This window comes from Mauremys mutica, chromosome 7 (assembly GCF_020497125.1).
Source record: "Mauremys mutica isolate MM-2020 ecotype Southern chromosome 7, ASM2049712v1, whole genome shotgun sequence".
Classification (NCBI taxonomy): domain Eukaryota; kingdom Metazoa; phylum Chordata; order Testudines; family Geoemydidae; genus Mauremys; species Mauremys mutica.
In genome coordinates this window covers 53,008,323-53,031,508 of record NC_059078.1, presented here as the reverse complement: position 1 = coordinate 53,031,508, position 23,186 = coordinate 53,008,323, and the positions used below count along the sequence as shown (strand labels likewise).

Sequence of the window (23,186 nt, the reverse complement as noted above, 5' to 3'; positions counted from 1 at the left end):
GCCATGTTGGGCTATTCTCTCCTCTCCATCACCTTCTCCACCCTCTGGAAGCAGAGCCACAAAGAGGAAGAGGTTGCCACGTTGCATGGTCCTGTTGTGCCAGCCCTGACATTCTCATGTGCAGCGTTTTCATGGGAACATGCTAGGAGGCAGCCTTGGAGACAGGGCGGAGGGTGCAGGGCTGTCTGTGAACTGAACACATGTGCTCTGGGGTTACCTGGACCCGTGAGCCAAGATCAGCTTCATAGCACCACGGAGAGTAAGAGCTGGTTTATCCCAAAGAGCTGGAGTCTGTCTGGGGCTGCTTGCCGCCCTGGGTGAATGGGCAGAGTCAGTGCTTAGCACTGCAGCAGGGTGTTGCTGCAGTTGTACTTGTGGGCTGCCAGTGTCCACGAAGTGGAGGCCGCACACACAGGCAGGGTGGTTGGTTACTTGCCCCCTTTTCATTATCTTCTGGGTCCATGGGCCAGGCAGCAGCAGCAACCTGCAGGTGCTGTGGCCATAGCACAGCCCCCGGCAGGGCTGTGCTGCGGATCTCACAAACCAAGCAGCGTGACCCTGGGCTCAAGCTCAGATCAGCTGGCCAATTGAAGAAGTCTGGGCCGGAAAGGCCAGTCCTGCCACCACTCCTGCGAAGGACTCTGTGCCCGGATACCAGGCCAGGAGGAGGTATCGGTGTCTCCTGAATGTGACCTTGAGCTGCCTGCAGAGCCGCTGTGCTGATGCTGTGCTCTGGCAGAGAGCATCGCCTTTCAGCACTCACAAGGAGGCTGCTCCAGTCATCCTGCCCAGCCCCCTCCTTCATCCCTGTCCCGTTGGGAGCTCCAGGGAAGAGACAGGAAAGCATTTTCTTTGGTGGGCTGCCCCAGCACACCCGGCCTTCGAGGCTGGGGAGCAGGAACTGTCCCCCTCGGATACACCCAGGAATTGAGGAGCAGCACATATAACCCAGCACATGGGAACCAGCCCCGGCACTGGCTTCACTGCCATACCCATGAGCCCCCCTTTGCCTGCTGGCAGCATCGCATCCCCCAGGTGGCCCTGCTGGAGACCAGAGGCAGCTACTCGGGAATCAGGGCACCTGTTCCTGGTGCATTTGCCAAAGAGCACTGGGTGGCTGGAGCTGCTAAGGTGGGGCCTGTGGGTCGCAGGCAGTGGGGGCATTAATGCCATTCTGGTTCAGAGGGGTTTAAAAGGTTCCCCTTAATCTATCGCAGCACTTACCTGCCCATCAGGCCAGCGTGCTGCTCGCCTGGCCTTGGAGAGCTGCCCTGGTGGCAGCGTGGCATGTTTCTGTGCTGGCTGAGCAGGCCACGTCGCTTGGGGCAGCAGACTCTGTGCAATCCACCACTCCCCATGAAACCAAGTTGAGACCAGTCTGTCCCAGCTGGTGCTCCCTGGCACACTGCCAGCTGGTGATTTGGCTTTATTACTTCTGGGGAGGGGAGTTGAACTAGAGACATTAACTGCTGTCTGCTGCAGAGCCTTTCTGCAAATCCTTCCTGGAGACCCAGCTTGACATCACCTGCTTTTGCTGTTGCCCTATTGATTCAGGCGGCTGAAAGATACAGGACCAAGGGGTGCAGTGAATGTTTGCAGGAATGATTGATCCCTGCCGGGAAGAGAAGCACTTTTGGACAGGGAGCAGGTTAAGTCCCAAGCCCTCCCCTTCAGAGCTGGTGGTGGAGAGCAGAACCTGCAGGGGTGTTGCAAGGAATGGGACACTCTTGGAATCGCTTACTTTCGAAAGCTAGCTGCTCTGCCCCTGTCCCAGGACAGCTGCCTCCTGCAGGGCAGCTCTGAGACTCCCTGGCTGCAGCATGGATAGCTGTCTCGGGCCTGGTGACTGCAGAGGGGTGATAGTTCTGTGATTGCTTGGAAAATGTGATCCTCGGATCTGATTGCGTTTTGCAAGGATGAGGCGCAACCTAATGTGAAGGCTGGTCCTGTTGTATTAATTTACATGGGCTGAAAGTGTTAACGTGACCCAGTCCCAGTCCAACATTAAATTGTTAAACAAGGTCTGAGGCTTGGGATCCAGAGACCTCACCCTGCTCAGCCCCAGGGCAAACACCCCAGCAAACAGCCCTGTAATCTTGTATTAACAATACAGAAAAGAGGGAAAACCAGTTGATGCATGTGAAATGGAAAGTCATTGTAACAACATCCCATGTTCCCTTTCCCTTTGGCTGGAGAGTGGTTTTAGAGGGGAAACCCCCTTGTCTGAAGTCTCTTAGGTGATACTAAAGATGGTACCAACGGGCCTTTTGGGAACAATGAGAAGTGAGTTGAGCTGGACTGATTTCTGGTTCCACACCTCTGTTCACCAGGCATGAGCTTACTCCAGTCCTTGAGTTGTTACAGCTGTAGGATTAACTCAGTCTGTCTCCCCTTTGGACCTTTCCCCACCAGTGTTTATTGTGACAGGTGGTGTGACCCTTGAGAGACTTTCACTCACTTTTCACAGGTGAGCTCACAATTAGGGAAGATGTGCAGGGCCGCCCAGAGGATTCAGGGGGCCTGGGGCAAAGCGGGGGAGCTGCGGCGTTTGTACTCACCCGGTGGTGGTCTGGGTCTTTGGCAGCAGGGGGCCCTTCAATTGCTCCGCATCTTCGGCAGGACTGAAGGGCCCCCCGCCGGCCAAAGACCCAGACCGCCACCGGGCCAGGGCTCGCAGGGCCCCTGCGGGGCCTGGGGCAAATTGCCCCACTTGCCCCTCCTCTGGGCAGCCCTGAAGATGTGTACTTATCTCCATGGACCCTTCATTGTCTAGAAGCTTTCCTCTAAATCATCCCAGCACTGGGCTGGGGCCAGGGCAGTTACTAGCTCTTTAGAAGCTGATGGGATAAGTCAGCACCAGATCCATGGACAGTTCCCTGTGTCCAGTTTGCAGGCAGTGTCTGGGGACCTCCTACCAGAAGGCACTCTGTCCCTCTGGGCATTTACTGGGGCCCTTCCTCCAGCAGAAGACCTGTGGGGTTGTAATTCTTTGGCTTCTGGCCCCAGGCTCATTCTCTAGACTGAGCAGGCTCTAGAGCCCAAGGGAGCAGTGTGTAATAATGCTAGGCCCCCTGCTGCTGGCACCATGCCACAATGCACACTGCACCAGCCTTTGGAGGAGGCACTGGGGTCAGGTACAATACTCCGGTGCAACCCTTGAGCCTGGGAGTCCACACCCTGGAGATGGGGAAATTGGCAGCTTTGTATATGCTTGTGGCCATGCTTTGGGACCTGGCAGTAATTGTGTTGCTGCGGCGCTCAGCTCGGTTCCCCTGCTGTAAGCTCTATTTCAGGCTACTGGGAAAGTAGGGAGGTGGCAGCCATACACGCTACTTGTCCCATTGCTACCCACCAGCTCAGTGTCAGCACTCCCCCCTTAACGACAGGCTGCTAGGAGTAGCTGGCCTGCACTAAGCAGAATGGCTCCAGGCCCCGGATGACAAGGCTCTGATCTCGCTTTCACAGGTGACGGCCAGGTGTGATTCCATGTATCTTGTCCAGGCTGCAAGTGCCACTGTAGTCTCAGCTCTTTCCAAAGCTAGAGGAGGCAGTAGAATTGTCTGCAGGGTCTTCCACTGGGTTAGTGAGCTGGTGGCAGAGGGGCCCTGTGCAGACAGAAGCATTGGAGGTGCTGTGTCTGTGCTTCTGGCCCCTTGCTACAGGGCATGAGGCCAAGGTCTCGATGTCTGTAAGTGGAGTGCAGCAGTTAGTGTCCCTGTCTCCTTGTTAGTCACCACACTGGGCTCTTCTTTGAGCGATGGTCCCTGTTGTAGTCCACTGAAGGTAATGTGCATAAGCTGTGCACCCGGAGCTTTTCAAAGTAGCAGTGTCTATCAGTCCATGTATGCATCCTTACATTGCCTCATGGTTTCACCTGAGGCAATAAAGGGTGGGGCAGACCGACTGCATCTCCAGTTGCTTCTTACCACCACATGGTCCAAGTCGGAGCTTCTGCTGTCTTCTCCTTCTTGGTGATGCATTTTCCAAACTTTTCAGAAAAGTTTTTATTCTACTTCATAGTTAGGATTTTGGTTTTTTGCAGTAATTTTCTAGTTCCTAGAAGCTTGATAAGATTAAGGACTTGGGTAGGGTGACCATATTTCCCTATGCTGAATATGGGGCAACTGGTAAAATTACTTGTTTTCAAGCAAGTTCAACGGCAATCAAACAGAACTATGCAGTACAAAAGTTCAAATTAACACCAAGTTGACTAAACTATCTTTAAGACTTTAGGGTTCATATGGGGAGGGTCTCTCTCTCTCTCACATGGCCCTACCTGCCTGGCCTCTCTGCCCTCCATGCCTGGCTGGGCCCCCAGGATGGACCCGCCTCTCCTTGTACCTGGTTCTGCTTCTTCCCAAGGCAACACATGGGGGGCACTCAGGGTCACATCCCCCCCCCCCCCGAATGGGGCCAGTAGCATCCTTTTGTCACTATGCAGGAGGGAAGGAACTGAAGCTGCTTCCAGACGCGGGGTGGGGGTGGGGAGTGGGATGACCTGGACCATGCATAGGCGGCAGGTTTGTATAATTTTTGGTGGGGCCCAAAATGGTGGTGCGCCCCCCCCCGCTCCCGCCCTGTAAGCCAATATAAAATGAAGCTACAACGCGTCAGTGCCACAATTAAAAGTGGAAAGTCAGAAGCAGCACTTGCCTACTTCAATATACGGTATTATATTTTGTTGCACCTGTTGTGATGAAGTGGGAATGTTCTTAATATTTTCTCTGAATACTGTGTGGGTGCCTCAGTTTCCCCTGCAAGATGCCAACTGAAGGTGTTGGGGACAAAGAGATCAGGTGGCCTCCCTGTCCGGAAGAGACACAGAGGCCAGAGGGAGTGTCGGTTTGGAGCTGGCTGGGGAAATGGGGAGAGACCCAGAACTTGGTTCTGGGCTCCCCAGCCCCCAAGATGGACCTGACAGAGGGGTTCTGTTTTCTGTACCAACAAGCTCTGTTTAAACTGTGTTCCCGTCATCTAATAAACCTTCTGTTTTACTGTCTGGCTGAGAGTCACATCTGACTGCAGAGTTGGGGTGCAGGGACCTCTGGTTGCCCCAGGACCAGCCTGGGCAGACTCGCTGTGGAAAGTGCATGATGTGGAAGGGCATGCTGAATGCTCCGAGGTCAGACCCAGGAAGGTGTAAGCTTCTTGCCCTGGAGACAGTATGCTCCAAGAGAGGAGGCTCCCCCAGAGACCTGACTGGCTTTCTATGGAGTTGTTCTTCTTCAAGTGATTGCTCCTATGCATTCCATGTAGGTGTGCGCGCCGTGCGTGCACGGCTCTTCGGAACATTTTTACCCTAGCAACTCCGGCGGGCTGGCTGGGCGCCCCCTGGAGTGGCGCCGCCATGGCGCTGGATATATACCCCAGCCGGCCCGTCCGCTCCTCAGTTCCTTCTTACCGCCCGTGACGGCCAGTTGGAACAGTGGAGTGCTCCTTTACCCCCACAGCCCTAGCGTTTCTCTATTTCCTACGTGTACATAGTTGGTTAAGTTAGTTTAGTTGTTAGATTAGTTGAATAAGTTTAGTTAGATATAGTATAGTAAGGGAATTAGGGGGGTTTAGCCCCTCTTCTTCCACAACCGGTGCGGGCTCATGCCCAAGGCACCGGGGTTTAAGCCCTGTGCGGCTTGCCAGCGGCACATGCCTGTCGGGGACCCGCACGACTCCTGCCTGCCCTGCCTCGGGGAGACCCATCGTCCAGATAAGTGTCCCATCTGCACGGCGTTTAAGCCAAGAACTAGAAAGGAGCGGGACACTCGCCTAAAGCAGCTCCTTATGGAGGCGACACTTCAACCTCCCGCGCCGACCCCAGCGGCACCGAAGTCGTCATCGGCGCGCAGCGCACCTGCGGCCCCGAGCCACTCCGGTACCGAGGCTGCTTGAGCTCCAAAGCCGGCACCGGCGTCCCGGCATCGTTCCCTCTCTTCAGCGAGGAAACGGAAGACGGCGCAGACGGCCTCTAAGCCGCATGCTCCGGGACCGCTTGCCCAGCCACCACCAGCGCCTCCGGTACTGGCTGTGGCGGTGCACAAACCGTGCACGGTACCGTCGACTCCGGCGCCGCAAGAGCCGTTGAGTCCGGTACCACCCTGCTCCCCGGTGCCAACCGCGGTTGAGCTACAGCTCCCGTCCACGCCCAAGACCTTCTCGACGGCGAGAGAGCTCATCGAGCTCACAGAGGCACCGAGCCTCCGGCCCCCGGCACCGCCGGTGCAGGCTGTTCAGTCAGCAGGCAAGCCGGCGATGATGCGGCCGCCTCCCCCTGACGGATGAGATAGACGACGGTCCCGCTCCCATTCCCGGTCCCGCAGACGGTCACCGCTACGCCGATCCAGGTCCCGGCACCGTTCACCATCGCGGTACCGCTCCCCGTCTCGGCACCGGTCGCAGTCCCGATACCGCTCAACATCGCGGTACCGGTCGCACTCCCGGAGACGCTCCCGGTCCCGATCACCCGACCGTCGGTACCGAGGGAGGTCCAGATCCCGGTACCGTTCCCGGCACCGCGACTCCCGAAGCTGCTCCCGACGCCGTCGGTCGAGGTCACGGTCGAGCTCCCGGCACCGGTCGAGCTCCCGGCACCGCAACAGTCGCTGGTCCCGCTCTCCATCCCGGCACCGCGATGACCGGCACCGATCCTCGGCACCGCCCAGGGACATACTGTCTGCATCCACGGTGCAATCGTTCAGCGCCTCTGCCCCGCCTTGGCCTTCGCGTCAGCCCTCAGTCGCCTCTCAGGCGGGCAGCGGGAGAGAGTTCCGGGCCGACCCCCAAGGCCAGGATCACGGACCGCAGCAGTGGGGTTTTTGGGTCCCCTGGGCCTACCACGAGCCTCAAGGACTCCCCTTTCCCCCGAGGCACGTGGGCGCCGAACATAGGGTGCCGGAAGCCACGGTGAGCAGACCTCCCCCATCACCACCGGGTGAGGCCCCGTCGCCACCTGGTCCCGCAGAGCATCCAGGGTCCGAGGCGGCTTCACACCCCCTGGAAGAACCAGCTCCAGAAGCGGTGGTCCAGGGTCTGTCCTCATCGTCCTCGCCGGATGAGGCGGTGGCGGGGGCTTCTACAGCAGACCCCCCTCCTATTGACTTGTGGGCCCACCAAGACCTTCTTCGCCGGGTGGCAAAGGCTATTGACCTCCCCGTGGCGGAGGTCCCAGAGGATGACAACCCGGTGACCAACGTCATTGGAGCTGAGGCCCCGCTGCGGGTGGCCCTGCCCTTCATCCGCACCATACAGCGGAATGCCACTACCATCTGGCAGTCACCGGCGTCCATCCCTCCCACCGCGCGTGGCGTGGAGCGCAAGTACTCGGTCCCGCCTACCGGATACGAGTACCTCTATACGCACCCGACTCCGGACTCCCTCGCGGTACAGTCCGTAAATGACCGGGAGAGGCATGGGCAGCCTGCTCCGGCACCAAAATCCAAAGACGCACGGCGCATGGACCTGTTGGGCCGGAAGGTCTATTCGGCGGGTGGCCTCCAGCTCCGGATTGCCAAACAGATGGCTCTTCTCGCTCGTTACACCTTTGACATCTTGGTGTCCCTGGCGAAATTTTCGGAGCTGATCCCAACAGCCTCACGTCAGGAGTTCTCGGCCCTCCTGGAAGAAGGCAGAAAAGCCTCTCGGTCCTCCATCCAGGCCGCTCTGGATTCGGCGGACTCAGGAGCCAGAACCCTGGCCTCAGGTGTGACCATGAGGCGTATCTCCTGGCTGCAGTCCTCCACCTTGCCGCCTGAGGTGCAGTACACCCTACAAGACCTCCCGTTCGACACTCAGGGTCTCTTCTCGGAGAAAACGAACTCCAGGATTCAGACCCTCAAAGATGGTCGGATTGCCATTCGCACCTTGGGGATGCACACACCGGCTACCCAGAGGAGGTCATTCCGGCAGCAGCCCTACCGGCCCTTTACCCAGGTCAGGTCACGGCCGTATAATAGTCGGCGTGCTAACTTGAACCGCCGTAGACCATCGGGCAACAGGCGCAACCAGGCCCAGGCCCCTTCCAAGGCCCCTCAAGGGCCCAAACAGGCCTTTTGATGGGACGCCCGAGGACGGCCCATCAGTCTCTTTCCCGGATCCTACCCCATTATTTTACAACCGCCTTTCCCACTTCCTTCCGGCGTGGTCCCAAATAACATCGGACAACTGGGTACTTCGTACTATCCAGGATGGTTACCGCCTTCAGTTTGTTTCGCCCCCTCCTTCCCACCCACCTTCCCCGTCCCTCTTCAGGGACCCCTCTCATGAGCAATTCCTCCTACAAGAGGTCGAGACTCTGAGCTTGGGTGCCATAGAGGAGGTGCTGCATGACATGCGGGGCAGGGGATTTTATTCCCGATATTTTCTCATCCCCAAGGTGAAAGGAGGTCTCCGACCCATACTAGACCTCCTGGAGCTCAACAGGTACCTGCTCAAGTTTCGCATGGTCACCCTGGGGACCATCATTCCCTCCCTGGATCCGGGAGACTGGTTTGCCGCCCTCGATATGAAGGACGCGTACTTCCATGTCGCGATTTACCCTCCCCATCGACGCTACCTGCGCTTCGTGGTCAACAGCGCGCACTACCAGTTTGCGGTGCTCCCCTTTGGCCTGTCCACCGCACCGAGGGTCTTTACCAAGTGCATGGCAGTGGTTGCCGCAGCCCTCCGCCGTCGTCGCATACACGTCTACCTGTATCTCGACGACTGGCTGGTTCGCGGGACATCCCGACAGCTGGTAATGGACCAGATGACAGAAATACTATCCCTATTTCGGTTCCTGGGCCTTCTCATCAATGCCGAGAAGTCCACTTTAGCTCCATCGCAACGAGTGGAGTTCATCGGAGCGGTCCTCGACTCCAGTTTGGCCAGGGCCTGCCTCCCTCGATCTCGGCACCAGACAATGGTCTCCATCATCCGGGACCTACACACCTTTCCCACGACAACGGTTCGGTCCTGCCTACACCTCCTGGGCCACATGCCGTCCTGCACATTCGTGACCACACTCGCCAGGCTGCGCCTTCGCCCATTTCAATCTTGGCTAGCGTCGGTGTACCGCCCGCATCGCGACCCCATAGACATGGTGGTCACGGTCACGAAGCCAACCCTCTATTCGCTCAGCTGGTGGCCAGAGGTCGTGTGTGCAGGAGTCCCGTTCCGCCCTTCTCGCCCATCCGTCACTCTGACCACGGATGCCTCGGCGTTGGGATGGGGGGCTCACCTGGGCGACCTTCACACCCAGGGTCTCTGGTCGCCCCAAGAGCTCTCCCTCCACATCAACGTCCGGGAGCTGCGAGCGATCCGCTTGGCGTGTCTCGCCTTCCGCGCCCGTCTGCAAGGCCGCTGCGTGGCGGTGTTCACGGACAACACGACGGCGATGTTCTATGTGAACAAGCAGGGCAGAGCCCGCTCCTCCCTGCTCTGCAAGGAAGCGATGCTCCTGTGGGACTTCTGCGTGACCCACTCGATTCGCCTGGAAGCGTCCTTTCTTCCAGGAGTGCAGAACACGCTGGCCGACCATCTCAGCAGGTCGTTCCTCTTCCACGAGTGGTCTCTTCAACCGGATGTGGTGCACACAATTTTCCGGAGGTGGGGGTTTCCCCAGATAGACCTGTTTGCCTCCAAGGAGAACAGGAAGTGCCACCTGTTTTGTTGGTACCAGGGTCGCTCCCCAGGCTCCCTGTCGGACGCATTCCTCTGCTCTTGGACGGATCACCTCCTCTACGCCTTCCCTCCGTTCCCGCTCATACACCGGGTGCTACTCAAGCTTCGGAGGGACAGGGCCCACGTAATACTCGTCGCTCCGGCCTGGCCGAGGCAGCACTGGTACACCCTGCTGCTCGAGCTCTCCGTTCGGGATCCCATTCGCCTTCCGTTATGGCCGGACCTCATCACACAGGACTTCGGCAGACTCTGCCACCCGAACCTACAGTCCCTCCATCTTACAGCTTGGTACCTGCGTGGTTGACCCACGCAGAGAGGGACTGTTTGGCGGCAGTACAGCAAGTCCTACTTGAAAGCAGGAAGCCTTCCACTCGCTCCACCTACCTCGCGAAATGGAAGCGTTTCACGCTCTGGTGCGATCAGCGCGGCCTTAATCCCTTCCTAGTCCCTATCCCTACAATCCTGGACTACCTCTGGTACCTTAAAGAACAAGGACTCACGGTCTCCTCCTTGAAGGTGTACCTGGCAGCTGTGTCCGCCTTTTGTCCATCCATGGGAGTTCGGTCCATCTTCTCCAACCAGATGGTTTCCCGCTTCCTTAAAGGCCTGGACCGCTTGTACCCGCCGGTGCGGCGTCCTGCCCCGATCTGGGATTTAAATCTCGTTCTGGCCAAGCTTATGGGACCGCCCTTCGAGCCCCTGGCCACGTGCTCTCTACTCTATCTCTCCTGGAAGACAGCCTTCCTCATCGCAATTACATCGGCAAGACGAGTTTCTGAGGTCCGTGCCCTAACGGTTAGTCCACCATACACCGTCTTCCACGGAGACAAGGTGCAGCTTCGACCACACCCGGCCTTCCTCCCTAAGGTGGTGTCGGCCTTTCACCTCAATCAGGAGATCTTCCTTCCGGTCTTCTTCCCGAAGCCGCACGCCTCACCTCGTGAGCAACAGCTTCACACCCTGGACGTCCGCAGGGTCCTCGCTTTTTATATCGAGCGGACGAAGCCCTTCCGGCATTCGACCCAGCTGTTTGTAGCGGTTGCCGATCGCATGAAAGGCGAGCCGGTCTCCTCGCAGCGGATTTCCTCCTGGGTGACGGCATGTATCTGGACATGCTACGAGCTTGCTCGCGTGCCACCATGCCGCCTCACCGCTCACTCGACGAGAGCACAAGCCTCGTCGGCCGCCTTCCTGGCCCATGTACCCATCCAGGACATCTGTAGAGCGGCCACATGGTCTTCTGTACACACCTTCGCTTCCCACTACACGTTGGTGCAGCAGTCTAGAGACGATGCAGCCTTCGGCTCCGCAGTCTTACACTGTGCCACGTCTCACTCTGACCCCACCGCCTAGGTAAGGGTTGGGAATCACCTACATGGAATGCATAGGAGCAATCACTCGAAGAAGAAAAGACGGTTACTCACCGTAGTAACTGTTGTTCTTCGAGATGTGTTGCTCCTATCCATTCCAGACCCGCCCTCCTTCCCCACTGTCGGAGTAGCCGGCAAGAAGGAACTGAGGAGCGGACGGGCCGGCTGGGGTATATATCCAGCGCCATGGCGGCGCCACTCCAGGGGGCGCCCAGCCGGCCCGCCGGAGTTGCTAGGGTAAAAATGTTCCGAAGAGCTGTGCACGCGCAGCGCGCACACCTACATGGAATGGATAGGAGCAACACATCTCGAAGAACAACAGTTACTACAGTGAGTAACTGTCTTTTCCAAAGCATCACAGCATCCCCTTCCACACCGTGCACTTCCCAGAAGTCCGCACAGGCACTGACACTCCCTCCTCCGGCCTTTGTCTCTTTTCCAGGCATTAGGAGGCCACCCGATCTTTCTGTTCTCCAACACCTTCAGTTGGCACCTTGCAGGGGAAACTGATTTGGGAGAAATGAAGTAAAAGCTGCCCAAACCGAGCTTGAGCACTCCTGAATTTTGAGGTGTTCAAATCTGGAAGGCAGGTGCTGGGGGTGGGAGAGGGCTGTGGGCTCCATGGGGGAGCATGGCAGCAACTGTCTGGAGCTGCATGGAGCCAGACACGCTGGTCTGAGTGGCACAGTAAGCGGTTTGGGGGTTGGAGAAGAGGTAGGGGGTTCCGGGGGGCAGTCAAGGGACAAGGAGCAGGGGGGGTTGGATGGGGCAGAGATTCAGAGGAGCAGTCAGGGGGCAGGCAGCAATTGGATAGGCATGGGAGTCCAGGAGGTTTATCAGGGGACAGGTAGGAGGGTCCTGGGGGGAAGTTGGGTGGGGTCTCAGGAGGGGGCAGCTGGGGACAAGGAGAAGGGAGGCTTAGATAGGGGCTGAGGTCCCAAGGGGCAGTTAGGGGCAGGGGTCTCGGGAGGGGGTAATCAGGGGACAAGGACCAGTGGTGCTTAAATAGGGGGTGGGGGTCCTGGGGGGCAGTTGGGGCAGGGGTCTGGGGAGGGGGCAATCAGCGGCCAGGGGCTGGGATTCAAAGGGCTCTGGGCTGCTGGCAGCCGCGGGGAGCCCAGAGCCTTTTAAATCCCAGCCGCGGCGGGGAGTCAGAGGGCTCTGGGCTGCCTGCAGCCACGGGCAGCCCAGAGCCCTCTGATTCCCAGCCACGGCTGGGATTTAAAGTGCTCTGGGCTCCCCGCCGCAGCGGGCAGCCCAGAGCCCTCTGATTCCCGGCCGCGGCTGGGATTTAAAGGGCTCTGGGCTCCCCGCCACAGCGGGCAGCCCAGAGCCCTCTGACTCCCCGCCACGGCTGGGATTTAAAAGGCTCTGGGCTGGCGGCGGCTGCCGGCAGCCCAGAGCAGGGGTGAAACCTAGCTCCAAATATTGCTGGAGCAGAGCCCCTGACTGTGAATATTCCTGGGGCTAAAGCCCCAGGAGCCCATATAAGTTGGCGCCCATGGGACCATGCCTTTGCAGAGCTCATCTCTTCTCCCCTGCACCTCCCCCATGTGGTTGGAAGCCGCTTGTCCCTTCCTGCCCACACAGTATCAAAAGGCAGCTAACATCTCCAGGCTGCTGATGGCAACGTAATCCAGCTGCTTCCAGCTACAGTATGGGCAGGAAGGGGTTAAGCCCTAAGGATGCGTTGTGCACCAGGGCCCAGGGAACCTGACTGTAGGGACTTCAGTGAACCAGGCCAGAGAGGGGACTCAGCAGGGAGGATGCCTAGGGGACAGAGCAGCCCTGTGCTCCCTGGGGGCAGGACACAGGATGAGGGGTGCAGGTGAAGAGGGTACTAAGCCTCTTCCCTGGGAGCTGCTATGGAGCATGCAGGGTCGGGGTGTGAACAGGCTGGAAATCTTTCTTTCCCCCCCCACCCCGCTACTCTAGAGCTTAGCTGAGGGATGGAGAGGCTTCCCAGTGCCAGCTCTGTGCGGGGCTTTGGTACATGCAGGGCATGGCTCCTCCTGGCCAACACCCTGGGCCAGATTGTCTTGGGCTTTCCCAGGGCGCTGGCCCAGCCAGAGGCAGTGGGGGAAGAAAGGAGCCTGCCGGCCAGGCTGTCAGTGAGCTGAGCGCTCAGACAAGGGGCTGGTTCTCAGCACAGCGCTGGGGGTAGGATGTGCCCTGCCGGGGGGGATATGGCAGAGCAGCAGGGCTTGGGGGGCGAAGGGGCAAAACGGAGAGGACAGTGAGAGGGGGAGCATGTAAAGGGCTAATGGGTGGGTAGCAGAGGCGACACATAACTAGCCACCGCCTGGTGCCTTCCCGCACTTACCAGCTGCTGCAGCACACAACCAGTTCTGTCTGGAAATGGGGCAGGGTGCGGGGCCCTGCTGGCCGAGAGCTGGCATGCAGCAAGGGGCTGCGCTGACTGACCAGCAGGGGGTATGGCTGGCCCTGTGTGCTGCATCTTTGCCCTGCTACCAGCCTCGCACACCCACCCCCATCGGCCACTGGATCCCCCCACTCACTGCTGGTGGGTGGGTGACTGGTGAGCAGGGATCCAGCCAGCATCAGGATCTGCTGGTACTGATTTTGGGGGGGGGGGGAGGGAAGGAGACAGAAAATACGGGACAATTTGCTCGTTTTTTAAGAAAGTCAGGACACCTGCAGGAGGACTTAAATATGAGACTGTCCCTTTAAAAATGGGATATCTGGTCATCCTAGACTTGGGACACGGCTGTGGTGGTTTCCTGCCAAACAATTCCTCCCCTCTCCCCCCCAGCACTCAGGTCTGGGAACTGGATTATGCCAAAGATGCTGGGATTCAGTCTGTGCTTCCTTGCCTCGCTCATTTTCCATCAGCAATGAGCACCAACACTGCCTGTACTGCTTGGGGGAAGCCCAACCCACATCCAGGTGCAGTATCTGCCTCTCCTTCCCTGCCCTTATGTGGGAAGGCTGAGCCCTCCACCTCAAGAAGCACCTCATGGAGGTCTCCAGGGGGCCACAGCCAGACTCTGGCTGGCAAACTCCCCTGTACATTGGCCTGAACAATCTGAGCACTCCCTCTACTGTGGAGCCTCTGTCCGGCTCCGTTGGTACCAGTGCTACAGACCCTGCGCCAGGACCTAGCCATGAGCCTCAGAAGTATGTGCATAAGCATGGCAGTAAGTCTTTCTCCAAATCCAAGGAAGACTCCGCACTGTCTACGAGTTCCAGCCATGGAGGAGTGATGCGTTTCAAGGCTCACAAGACGGACAAGAGGCTGCACCATTTCCTGGATCTGCACCATCTGTTGGACCCATGTGCCCCCTCCTGCTTCAGCTCTGCCAGTGCCCCATGAACCATCGGTTCTGAGACAGACTCCTTTACCAGTCCCAATTCCATTCATAGACCAGGTACCATTAACTCCGTGAAGACTCGAAAGTGCTCCTGGGCCTCATGATCTGTTGGCCCTGGAAAGAGTGAGGTCTCCATGTGTTCTGGTGCACTCACCTGCTCAGAGGGCCCCATCTAATGCCCCTGCATTAGATCTATCACCTGCTGGCTGTACACATCCTGTTCTGATAGCTCTGTTGGCACCACCATTTGTACAAGAGTCCGGTTCCTCTGAGTCTCAGGATTCGGATGTTCAGCATGGTCCACAACTTCCATTCCAGAGACCTGACTATTGGAGGGTGTTGGCGGCACTGTGGCAGTTCCCTCCTTTTATAGCCCAGGAGCCACTGGTACCTGGCTCGTTGAGCACCAACACAATAGCAGCAGGATCAACCAGGTTGGCTGTATTGGAGCTCATGGCATCAGAACCATCCCATTCAGCATGGAGGGATGCTCCTATTTCACCTCCCCACCCTTTGAGTAGGCATTCGGAACCTGGGTTAGATGATGCACTGATGAGCCTGGTACTAGCTGATGCGGAGAGATTCCCTTTGCCATCCCCAGATGCCAGATGACTATAATCCATTTCAAGAGTGACTACAGAGGATAGCCAGTGCTCTTGAGATCACACTAGAAGAGGTGCAGGACACCCAGTACCAGTTACAAGACATTCTGCATGCATTGGTACTGTGAAGGGTGGCCTTTCCAGATCAGTGATGCCATTCTTTAACTGGCATGCACAGTGTGGCATATCCTGGCCACATGCACCCCTACTCCAAAAGGGGCTGAGAAAAGATACTATCTCCCCCCCCCCCCCCCCCAGGGATCTGAGTTTTTTATTTCACACCCTCCACCTAACTCCTTGGTGATCCAGGCCCCATCGGAGTGGGACAAGCAGCAACACTCATGCTCCACCCTGGCAGACAGGGAGGGCAAGAGACTGGCCCTTATGGGTCGAAAGGTCGTCTTAGCTGGATCTCTGACTACTGGCACTGATGGCCAAATATGACTTCATGAACTATGGACGGAGGTAAGTTACCTCAGCAAGATCATTCCTGATTCCAAGCAGTTTTACAGGAAGGCAAGTTGGTCACCAGCTCCATACTCCAGGCTGCAGCTGATTCAGCAGACATGTCCTCACAAGTATTGGCGACTGGAATTGTCATGAGGGGGGAATCGTAGTTACATTCCTCTGGTTTCCCTAGAGAGGTACAGAATACAATCGAGGACCTCCCCTTTGACGAATCACACCTCTTCAACCAGAAGATGGATGATTCCTTATACTCCCTGAAAAGATGCTAGAGCCACCTTACAATTCTTAGGCATCCTTTTGTTGGCAGCCTACCTGCCTGGCACCCAGAATGTGATTGCTGATGCTCTCAGCAGGAACTTTGCAACCAGCCATGAATGGGAGTTGCATGACATGGTAATTGTGGACATCTTTGGGAGATGACAATCAGGGACCTCTTTGCATCCCACACCAACACCAAGTGCACCCAATATTGCTCAAGACTTGTCGCCTACTCACTGGGCGACACTCCGGTCGTTGATTGGTCAGACCAGCTGAGCTATGCCATTTCCTCCTTCCCACTCTTACCCTGCATCCTCCACAAACTCCAGCGGGAGAGAGTGACGGTAATTCTGATTGCTCCGTTCTGGCCCTGCAAATTTGGTCTTCTCCACATCAAAACATCCTCCACTCCTGGTCCAGGTGTTTCTGGAACTGCTAGCACAATACAGTGGCAGACTCAGGCACCCCAATCCGCAGACTTCCACCTGACAGCTTGGTTTTTGGATAGACACCTCTGTTAATACAAGAATGCTCGTTCCTAGTATAAGACTTCCTCCTCCAGAAGCCAGAAGGACTCTGTGAGAGATACTCCTTTCAGGCTAAATGGGCACATTTCACTTCCAGGGCACAAGAACAATGCCTTGCCCCCGAAGCCATGGGCATCCTGATGCTCTTAGTCTATTTCCTCTATTTAAAGATCTTGGGGCTCGCTCTCAATTCCAGCAGGGTGCATGCAGCAGCCATTAGCACCTTCCACCAGCCAGTGGAGGGGCATTCCATATTTACCTATCCCTTGACTGCCCAATCTGAAAGGGCCTTTTATGTAAATACCTGCCCATTCAGCCTATTGCTCCCTAGTGGGACCTCAACCTGTTAATGAACTCTCCCTTTGAACCTCTGGCCTCCTGCTCTCTGTCTCACCTCTCTATGAAGGTCACTTTCCTTGTCTTCATGACTTTAGCGAGGAGGGTGGTGAACTGGGGGCTATGGTGTCCACATTCCATAAGGACAAGGTCTCCCTGCACTTGCATTTGAAGTTCCTACCAAAGATGGTTTCCCGTTTCCACCTCAACCAACCCATACACCTGCCTGTTTTTTTCCCTAAACCGCATGCCTCCAGTGCAGAACAACGACTCCACTCCCTCGATGTACATAGGGCCCTGACCATTTACTGGCAAATGACAAAGCCATTCCGGAAGTCTCTCAGAGTATTTATTGCCTTAGCAGAGAATTAAAGAGCAGGCCGTCTCCCCCAAGAGACTCTCAAAGTGGGTCTCAGGATGCATTACGCTCTATCAATTTTCGGGACAGTTCCTAGCAGGCAGGATAGAGGCCCATTCCCTGAGAGCTGCTGCCACGCTCCATGACGATCCCCCTCACAGATACCTATAAGGCAGCCACGTGGAGTGTGGTTCCCACCTTTTCTTCTCACTATGCTCTAGTGCATGATTCTGTGACAGACGCCTCGTTCAGTGCAGCGGCCCTCCGTTCCACAGTTTTGTCTTCTTCCTCACACCTTCCTCCTACCTGCATACTGCTTGTTACTCCCCCTCGAAGAAGGGGAGGTTACTTACCTGTAACTGGAGGTTTTTCAAGATGTATGGTCCCTACCTGTACTCCAAATCCACCCTCCTTCCCCTCCACTGCGGATCTGTGGATCTGCAGTGGAGAAGGAACTGGAGATGTGGTTGGTTTGCCCCACTCTTCGGGCAAACCCACAGGACAACACAAGGGGCATATGCAGTCTGACGGATGGTACTACTTTGAAAAGCTCTGGCTGTGGGTGCACAGTGCATGCATGTTGCCCTCAGTGGAGTACAGACAGCAACCACCCATCTCGAAGAACTTCCAGTTACAGGTAAGTAACTGCCCCTTCCACCCGCTGAACAACACCTGCTCCCCAGGCTGTTCACTGGGCCCTGGGAGCTTAGCACCTTGCACTGCCCTGGCCTCTGCTAGAGTCAGTGTGAAGCAGGGTCTGGAGCCAGCAACAGATCTGGGGCTCAGCCACCTGTGCAATGGGGCAGGGCTGCCCCCGGTGGGTTCCAAGGGACCTGATTCCTTGTCTGCAGTTACTCTGTTTCCTCCAACCAGCACTTGATTGGGTCCTTCCAAAGAGCCCGCAGCCCTTTCTGTCTGAGCAGGGAGCCTTTATCTAGTGTGCTGGGGTGATTTGGCTAGTCCTTCAGTCTGTCCCCTCCTGCCTGGCTCCCTGACCTATGGGTTGCATGAGGCGCTGTTGGCTCCTGGAACTGAGAGCTCTGCTGCTGGCAGTGTCCTGGCCAAGGTGGTCAAGCGCCTGGCAGAATCAGCCAGGCTGTCGGTTGCTCTGGGGTTCTGGAGGTGCCAGGGCAAACCAGTGCTGTCACATAATCCTCACCCAGCAGAAGTCTGGTCCCAGTGCCCCACTGGTATTGGTGGGAGGATCAGCCCTGGCTAATGACCTGTGGTGCAGGGCTCCAGGACAGTGCTGCTCTTCCCTGGAGTCTAAGAAGCAGCTGGCTGCTGCAATTTGATTCCCAGTGCCCTGCCCTTGCTCTCCATGGGGCATAGAGGCCTGATCTTGTGTGTTTTTGTTTGCAGGGCCAAACGGGCGACAGCTGTGCTCCTGGCAGACCCCTGCTTCCAGCTCCGCTCCATCCAGTACCTGCTGGGCCATGCAGAGCCATCAGCACTGGCAGCCATGCCTCCCTCTGCAGACAAGAGACATTTCTCCCTGCACACCTGTAAGTGTCTGCACCGCACCAGGCGAGGGCCATGGGGGTGTCCCCTTGGGGCATCTGGCTGGGCCGGCTCTGGGCACTGAAGCTCTGTCCTCCTCAGAGGCAGACTGGTGCCCTGGGCCATGCTTGGGGGTGGGGTGGGCCAGGCCCTCCCCCACCCTGGGAAGAAACACGGGGTTGGTTTTTCCATCTGGGTCTTCTCCCCATTTGTGTAAGAGACTCGACTTGGCGGGGAGAGATTCCCGCAGCAGCCTGTAGCCAGCAGGGGATGGGCCACAAAGGACATTGCTCCTCTATGGGCTCAGTGAGCGCTGTGGGTGCTGCAGGGGGCCGGAGCTGGTTGCACTGTGCGCACACCTCAGGACAGGACAGTGAGTCGAGGCAGAGCTCGGTGCCAGGGAGCAATGTGGGTACACCTGGGCCCCGGCACAGAGCTCCCCCTCGGATTCTGCTTTTCCCAGGCACCTTCTGGCAAGAGAGGAGAGAGAGTCTTTGCCAACTGCCCTGTCCTACCCCAGGATCAAGGCCCACCCCCCGGCCATGCCCAAAGCCCCTCCAGCCTTCTCTGTCATCCCTCCATTTTGCTTCATTCCCCTGGCACTGAGAGAAGTGCCAGCTCCCAGGGCACTAAAGGCATGTCTCAGCAGTGCCTGTTGGTCCTGGCAGGGTGGAGGTGTCATGGAGTCACAGGGCCTGGTCTATGCCCCGTGGCCTGTCACCAGTCTCTTGGGAGTGTCCCTTCTAGTGTGCCAGACCCCACATAGTCCCACTGGGACAGGGCCATGGCCTCCATGCCTGGGTCATCAGCACCAGCGATCTCTGGGTGTCTCCCTACAGCGAGTCCAGCCCAACCAGACCCCTGCCGGAGGCTTGAACTATCCCCTCCAGGGTGCAGTGCTCCAGAGTATCTGCAACAACACCAGCAGTCTGTTCCTTGCCAAGGGACCATTTACTAGTCACCTGGATACAGAATCAGGGAGTCTGAGGGGAGCCCAGGGAACTGACGGCTAATGCCCAGCCCAAGTCCCGTCTGGATAGCCAGGGCCCAGCCATGATGTCATGAACCCCATGGTTCAGGCTCTGTGTCTCTGTCTGACTCCTTGATCAGTTCCCAGGCAAGCGCCCCAATTCCTTCCAGCAGCCAGCTCCTATCCCCCCACCTCACACTTCCCTGCCTTTGTGCTCAGGCTGGGGCCTGAGGAGGGGAATCCACCTTCTTCCAGGCTGCTGGTCAATAAGTGTTTGTGTCCTGGGGGATTGGCTTTGTCATTTGTCTTCTGAGATTTGCCCTTGATACAGGGTTGGCCTCAAGCCAATTTTTTTCCAGCTCAGACAGCTAGGCGCCACTCATACCATTCCTTCAGCTTGCCCCGAGAGCGAACAGTCCCCTCCCTCATCCCACACCGGGCAGACTTGCAAAATAAGAGGGAAACTGAGGCATGCATAGGCTTAATAAAAATATGACAGAAAATCCCCCCTAGTCATAGGAGGCACTGGGCAGTCATGGTGACCTCTGACTGGAGCTCCAGGTGGCCCAGCTGAGGATGGCTCAGAGCCCAGGTGCTGTGGTGCCCATTGGGGAAGGAAAAGGCTGTGCTGTCCCCTTTGCTCCAGGCAGTAAGGCTGTGCCACAGCACTGTGCTGCAAGGGAGAAGGGGGGTGTGCCAGGAAGCAGCTGGAGTCCCCACTCTGCCAGCACAGAGCTGCTCTGAGCACCTGCCCTGCCTGGACTGCTGGTCCCTCTGGGCAGGCACGCATCTTGGGAGCAGGGAGTAGGCTGGAGCTCCCCACCACTGCTGAGACAGGAGTCCCTGCCCCATGGGAAAGGGTCTGGCCCTGCTTCAAGTGGAGACCAGCTGGCTGGCCTGGGGTTGGCTCTGTTGGTCTTCAGGATGCCGCTGTTGCTGCTCTCTGCCTCAGCTGGCTGAGCACTGCTCTCATTACAGTTGAGTCCACAGTGGTCTCCTAGTGCCACAGCAGGGTGGGCACTCAGCCTGTGGGTCACTGCCCAGTAAGTGGAGATGGCCTTGGATAGCTGGCCACTTGCACATTAGTGCAGCTCTCAGAGCCAGGGGCGGGGAACAGCCTCCCCTGTGCTGGTGTCTAGTAAGGCCCTGTAGGCTGCAGCTGGCGTGGATCCCCTTAGTGTGGGGGTGTTCACTGAGCTCTGCCTGGCAGTGCCAGGTATTGTCTCCTAGTGCTGCAGAGGGAAGATGTGCTGGAGATGCAGTGGCCAGGTGGCATGTGCTCATGCATGGCCCTGGGCACCTCTCCTTATGCACAGGTATGTGCTGCTAATTAGCTTCCCAGAACGTGTCTCAGAGCACGCTGTGCTTGGCTCAGTCACTCACCACTTGGATCCCAGTACCTGTGGGCATGCCCTGCCCAAGCTCCTCTGCGTAGTGAACGCTGAGTGCTCAGGCTCTGCTCCCCTCCCTGTGGCACTGTGTTTCTAGCACAGTGACTAGGTGCTGTGGAGCGCTGTTCTGCAGCCCAACATCTCCCCCGGCTCTGGACATCTTGGCTGCTCTCATCTCTCTGCAGCACACAGAGGTGGATCAGCATTTTGGCACCACACCCTCTGGTCACGCCCCCCATGTTCCCACTTGCTGCCGCATTCTCTACCTCTATGGCAGCAGACAGTGGCTGTTCCTTTTGCTCCTGTCCTTACCCCTTCTATTTTAACTTTTCTGCCTTGTTCTTTGGGCAGTGGGGAGCAGGGTTCTCCCTCCTGGGCATTCCTCCTACGTGGGTGGTTAACCCCTCAAGGTTTTAACCCTCCCTGAGCCTCGGCTGCAGTGTTTCCCTGCTGGCTCCTCTGTCCCTTACAGGTACGGCCAAGCAGCCAAGAGAGCACTAAGTCAAATCCAAGCAGTGCTCGATTTGTGAGGCAGCCTTCCCAGGCTTGGCAGACGATGAGTTGTGCCTAGCCTGTACCCAATTCTGTTAGGTCCAGGGGCTACGATTCGGGCAGGCAAGTGGGGACCCTACCCACCAATGCAGCTGCGAGTCCAACGGGGGAAAATGGACCAGGAACCCCAGTGCAGAACAGGGAGAGGCTCCAGAAGCGAGGAGAACCCTGACCACTTGACTAAGGGGATAAGTCCCAGGGGCCTCTTGCAGAACTAAGAGGGGAAGATTGCAGGGCCACAAGTGTCCTCCATCCCCTTGCAAGTCATAAAGTGGGTCCTGAGTGCCCTGGGGAAAAAAGCAGGGCTTTTAATCAGCTCCCTCCCTCCCGAGCTGTCCAGGTGGATCTGATGAGTTTCCCCAGCCCCCCGCCTAGGGGGAGTGGGACCCAATGGGGGAGGTTTCAGAGCCAGATCTCTTGAGAGGGCTCCAGGCCCTAAGAAAGACAAGCTGTAGGTGGCCTCCCCAAAGCTGCAGCAGAGTTTCTATGCTCCCAAAGTTTGCAAAAAAATGAAAAAATCTGAAAGGGGAAAGAAAAGGCACACAAAATCCAGGAGGTCTGAGTCCTCCAATTCCCCCCACCCCGCTCCCCTGCAGAAGGCGAGCTGTCTGGTGCTGACTCCAAACAGGCCGGGGGAAAAACTCAGCAAAGGCTTTTTTTCCTGGAGAAATGTCAAACCATGTGCAGCACGATTCAAACACAACCTCAGCAGGCGGAGTCAATTCTTCCCTCAAAACCCTCCCCAGGTAAGGGCTAGCATGTTAACAAGAGCGATGTCAGGCTCCATAACCTGATGATGCCATAACCTTCCAGACCCAAACGGCTCAAAGACTGACGCTGCTGTAGCGTCCCTCCCAAGGGATACGGTTAGCCCTCAGAAGGCGAGTTCTACCCTCCGGACTTCACAGATAAGAAGATGGAGGCCATTCTCAAACAAAACTTTGAAACCTCCTCTGCCACTTTCTGAGCATCCCTGGGAGCAGCTGCCTGCGTTGCAAGAGCATCTCTCCTGGCTGGGAGATCACCCTGACTTTGGCTCCATTTTAATGAATGTCTCTCTAGCAACAGGTTTCAGAGTGGTAGCCATGTTATTCTGTATCAGCAAAAACAACGAGGAGTCCTTGTGGCACCTGAAAGACTAACAAATGTATTTGGGCATAAGCTTTCATGGGCTAAAAACGACTTCATCAGATGCATGGAGTGGAAAATACAGTAGAACGGTATAAATACACAGCATATGAAAAGATGGGAGTTGCCTTACCAAGTCGGGGGTCAGTGCTAACGAGCCAATTCAATTAAGGTGGAAGTCCGGCCTTTTGCTACTTGTCCTCACAGAGGTACCTGCAAAGGGACAGCAGGTTCCCCAAAGGAAAACAGTAGGGTCAAAGTCCAGGGGGAAAGTCCAGAGGGACCTCAGCTCAACTTAGGACGGAAGAATCCCATTCACTGTTACAGACTAGGGACCGAATGGCTAGGCAGCAGTTCTGCAGAAAAGGACCTAGGGGTTACAGTGGACGAGAAGCTGGATATGAGTCAACAGTGTGCCTTCGTTGCCAAGAAGGCTAATGGCATTTTAGGCTGTATAAGTAGGGGTATTGCCAGCAGATCGAGGGACGTGATCATTCCCCTGTATTCAACATTGGTGAGGCCTCATCTGGAGTACTGTGCCCAGTTTTGGGCCCCACACTACAAGAAGGATGTGGAAAAATTGGAAAGAGTCCAGCGGAGGGCAACAAAAATGATGAGGGGACTGGAGCACATGACCTATGAGGAGAGGCTGAGGGAACTGGGATTGTTTAGTCTGCAGAAGAGAATGAGGGGGGATTTGATAGCTGCTTTCAACTACCTGAAAGAGGATGGATCTAGACCAG

General features: G+C 56.9%; 1 protein-coding gene across 1 annotated transcript in view; it reads left to right on the top strand.

The window, feature by feature from the left end:
• The window catches only part of RNF123 (ring finger protein 123), a 161,958-nt gene that overhangs the window by 131,128 nt on the left and 7,644 nt on the right, over positions 1 to 23,186 (top strand). Inside the window, exon 36 of the mRNA XM_045024068.1 lies at positions 18,265 to 18,407. Within this exon, the coding sequence (XP_044880003.1) occupies positions 18,265 to 18,407 (143 nt within the window). The remainder of the gene's footprint in view (positions 1 to 18,264; positions 18,408 to 23,186) is intronic.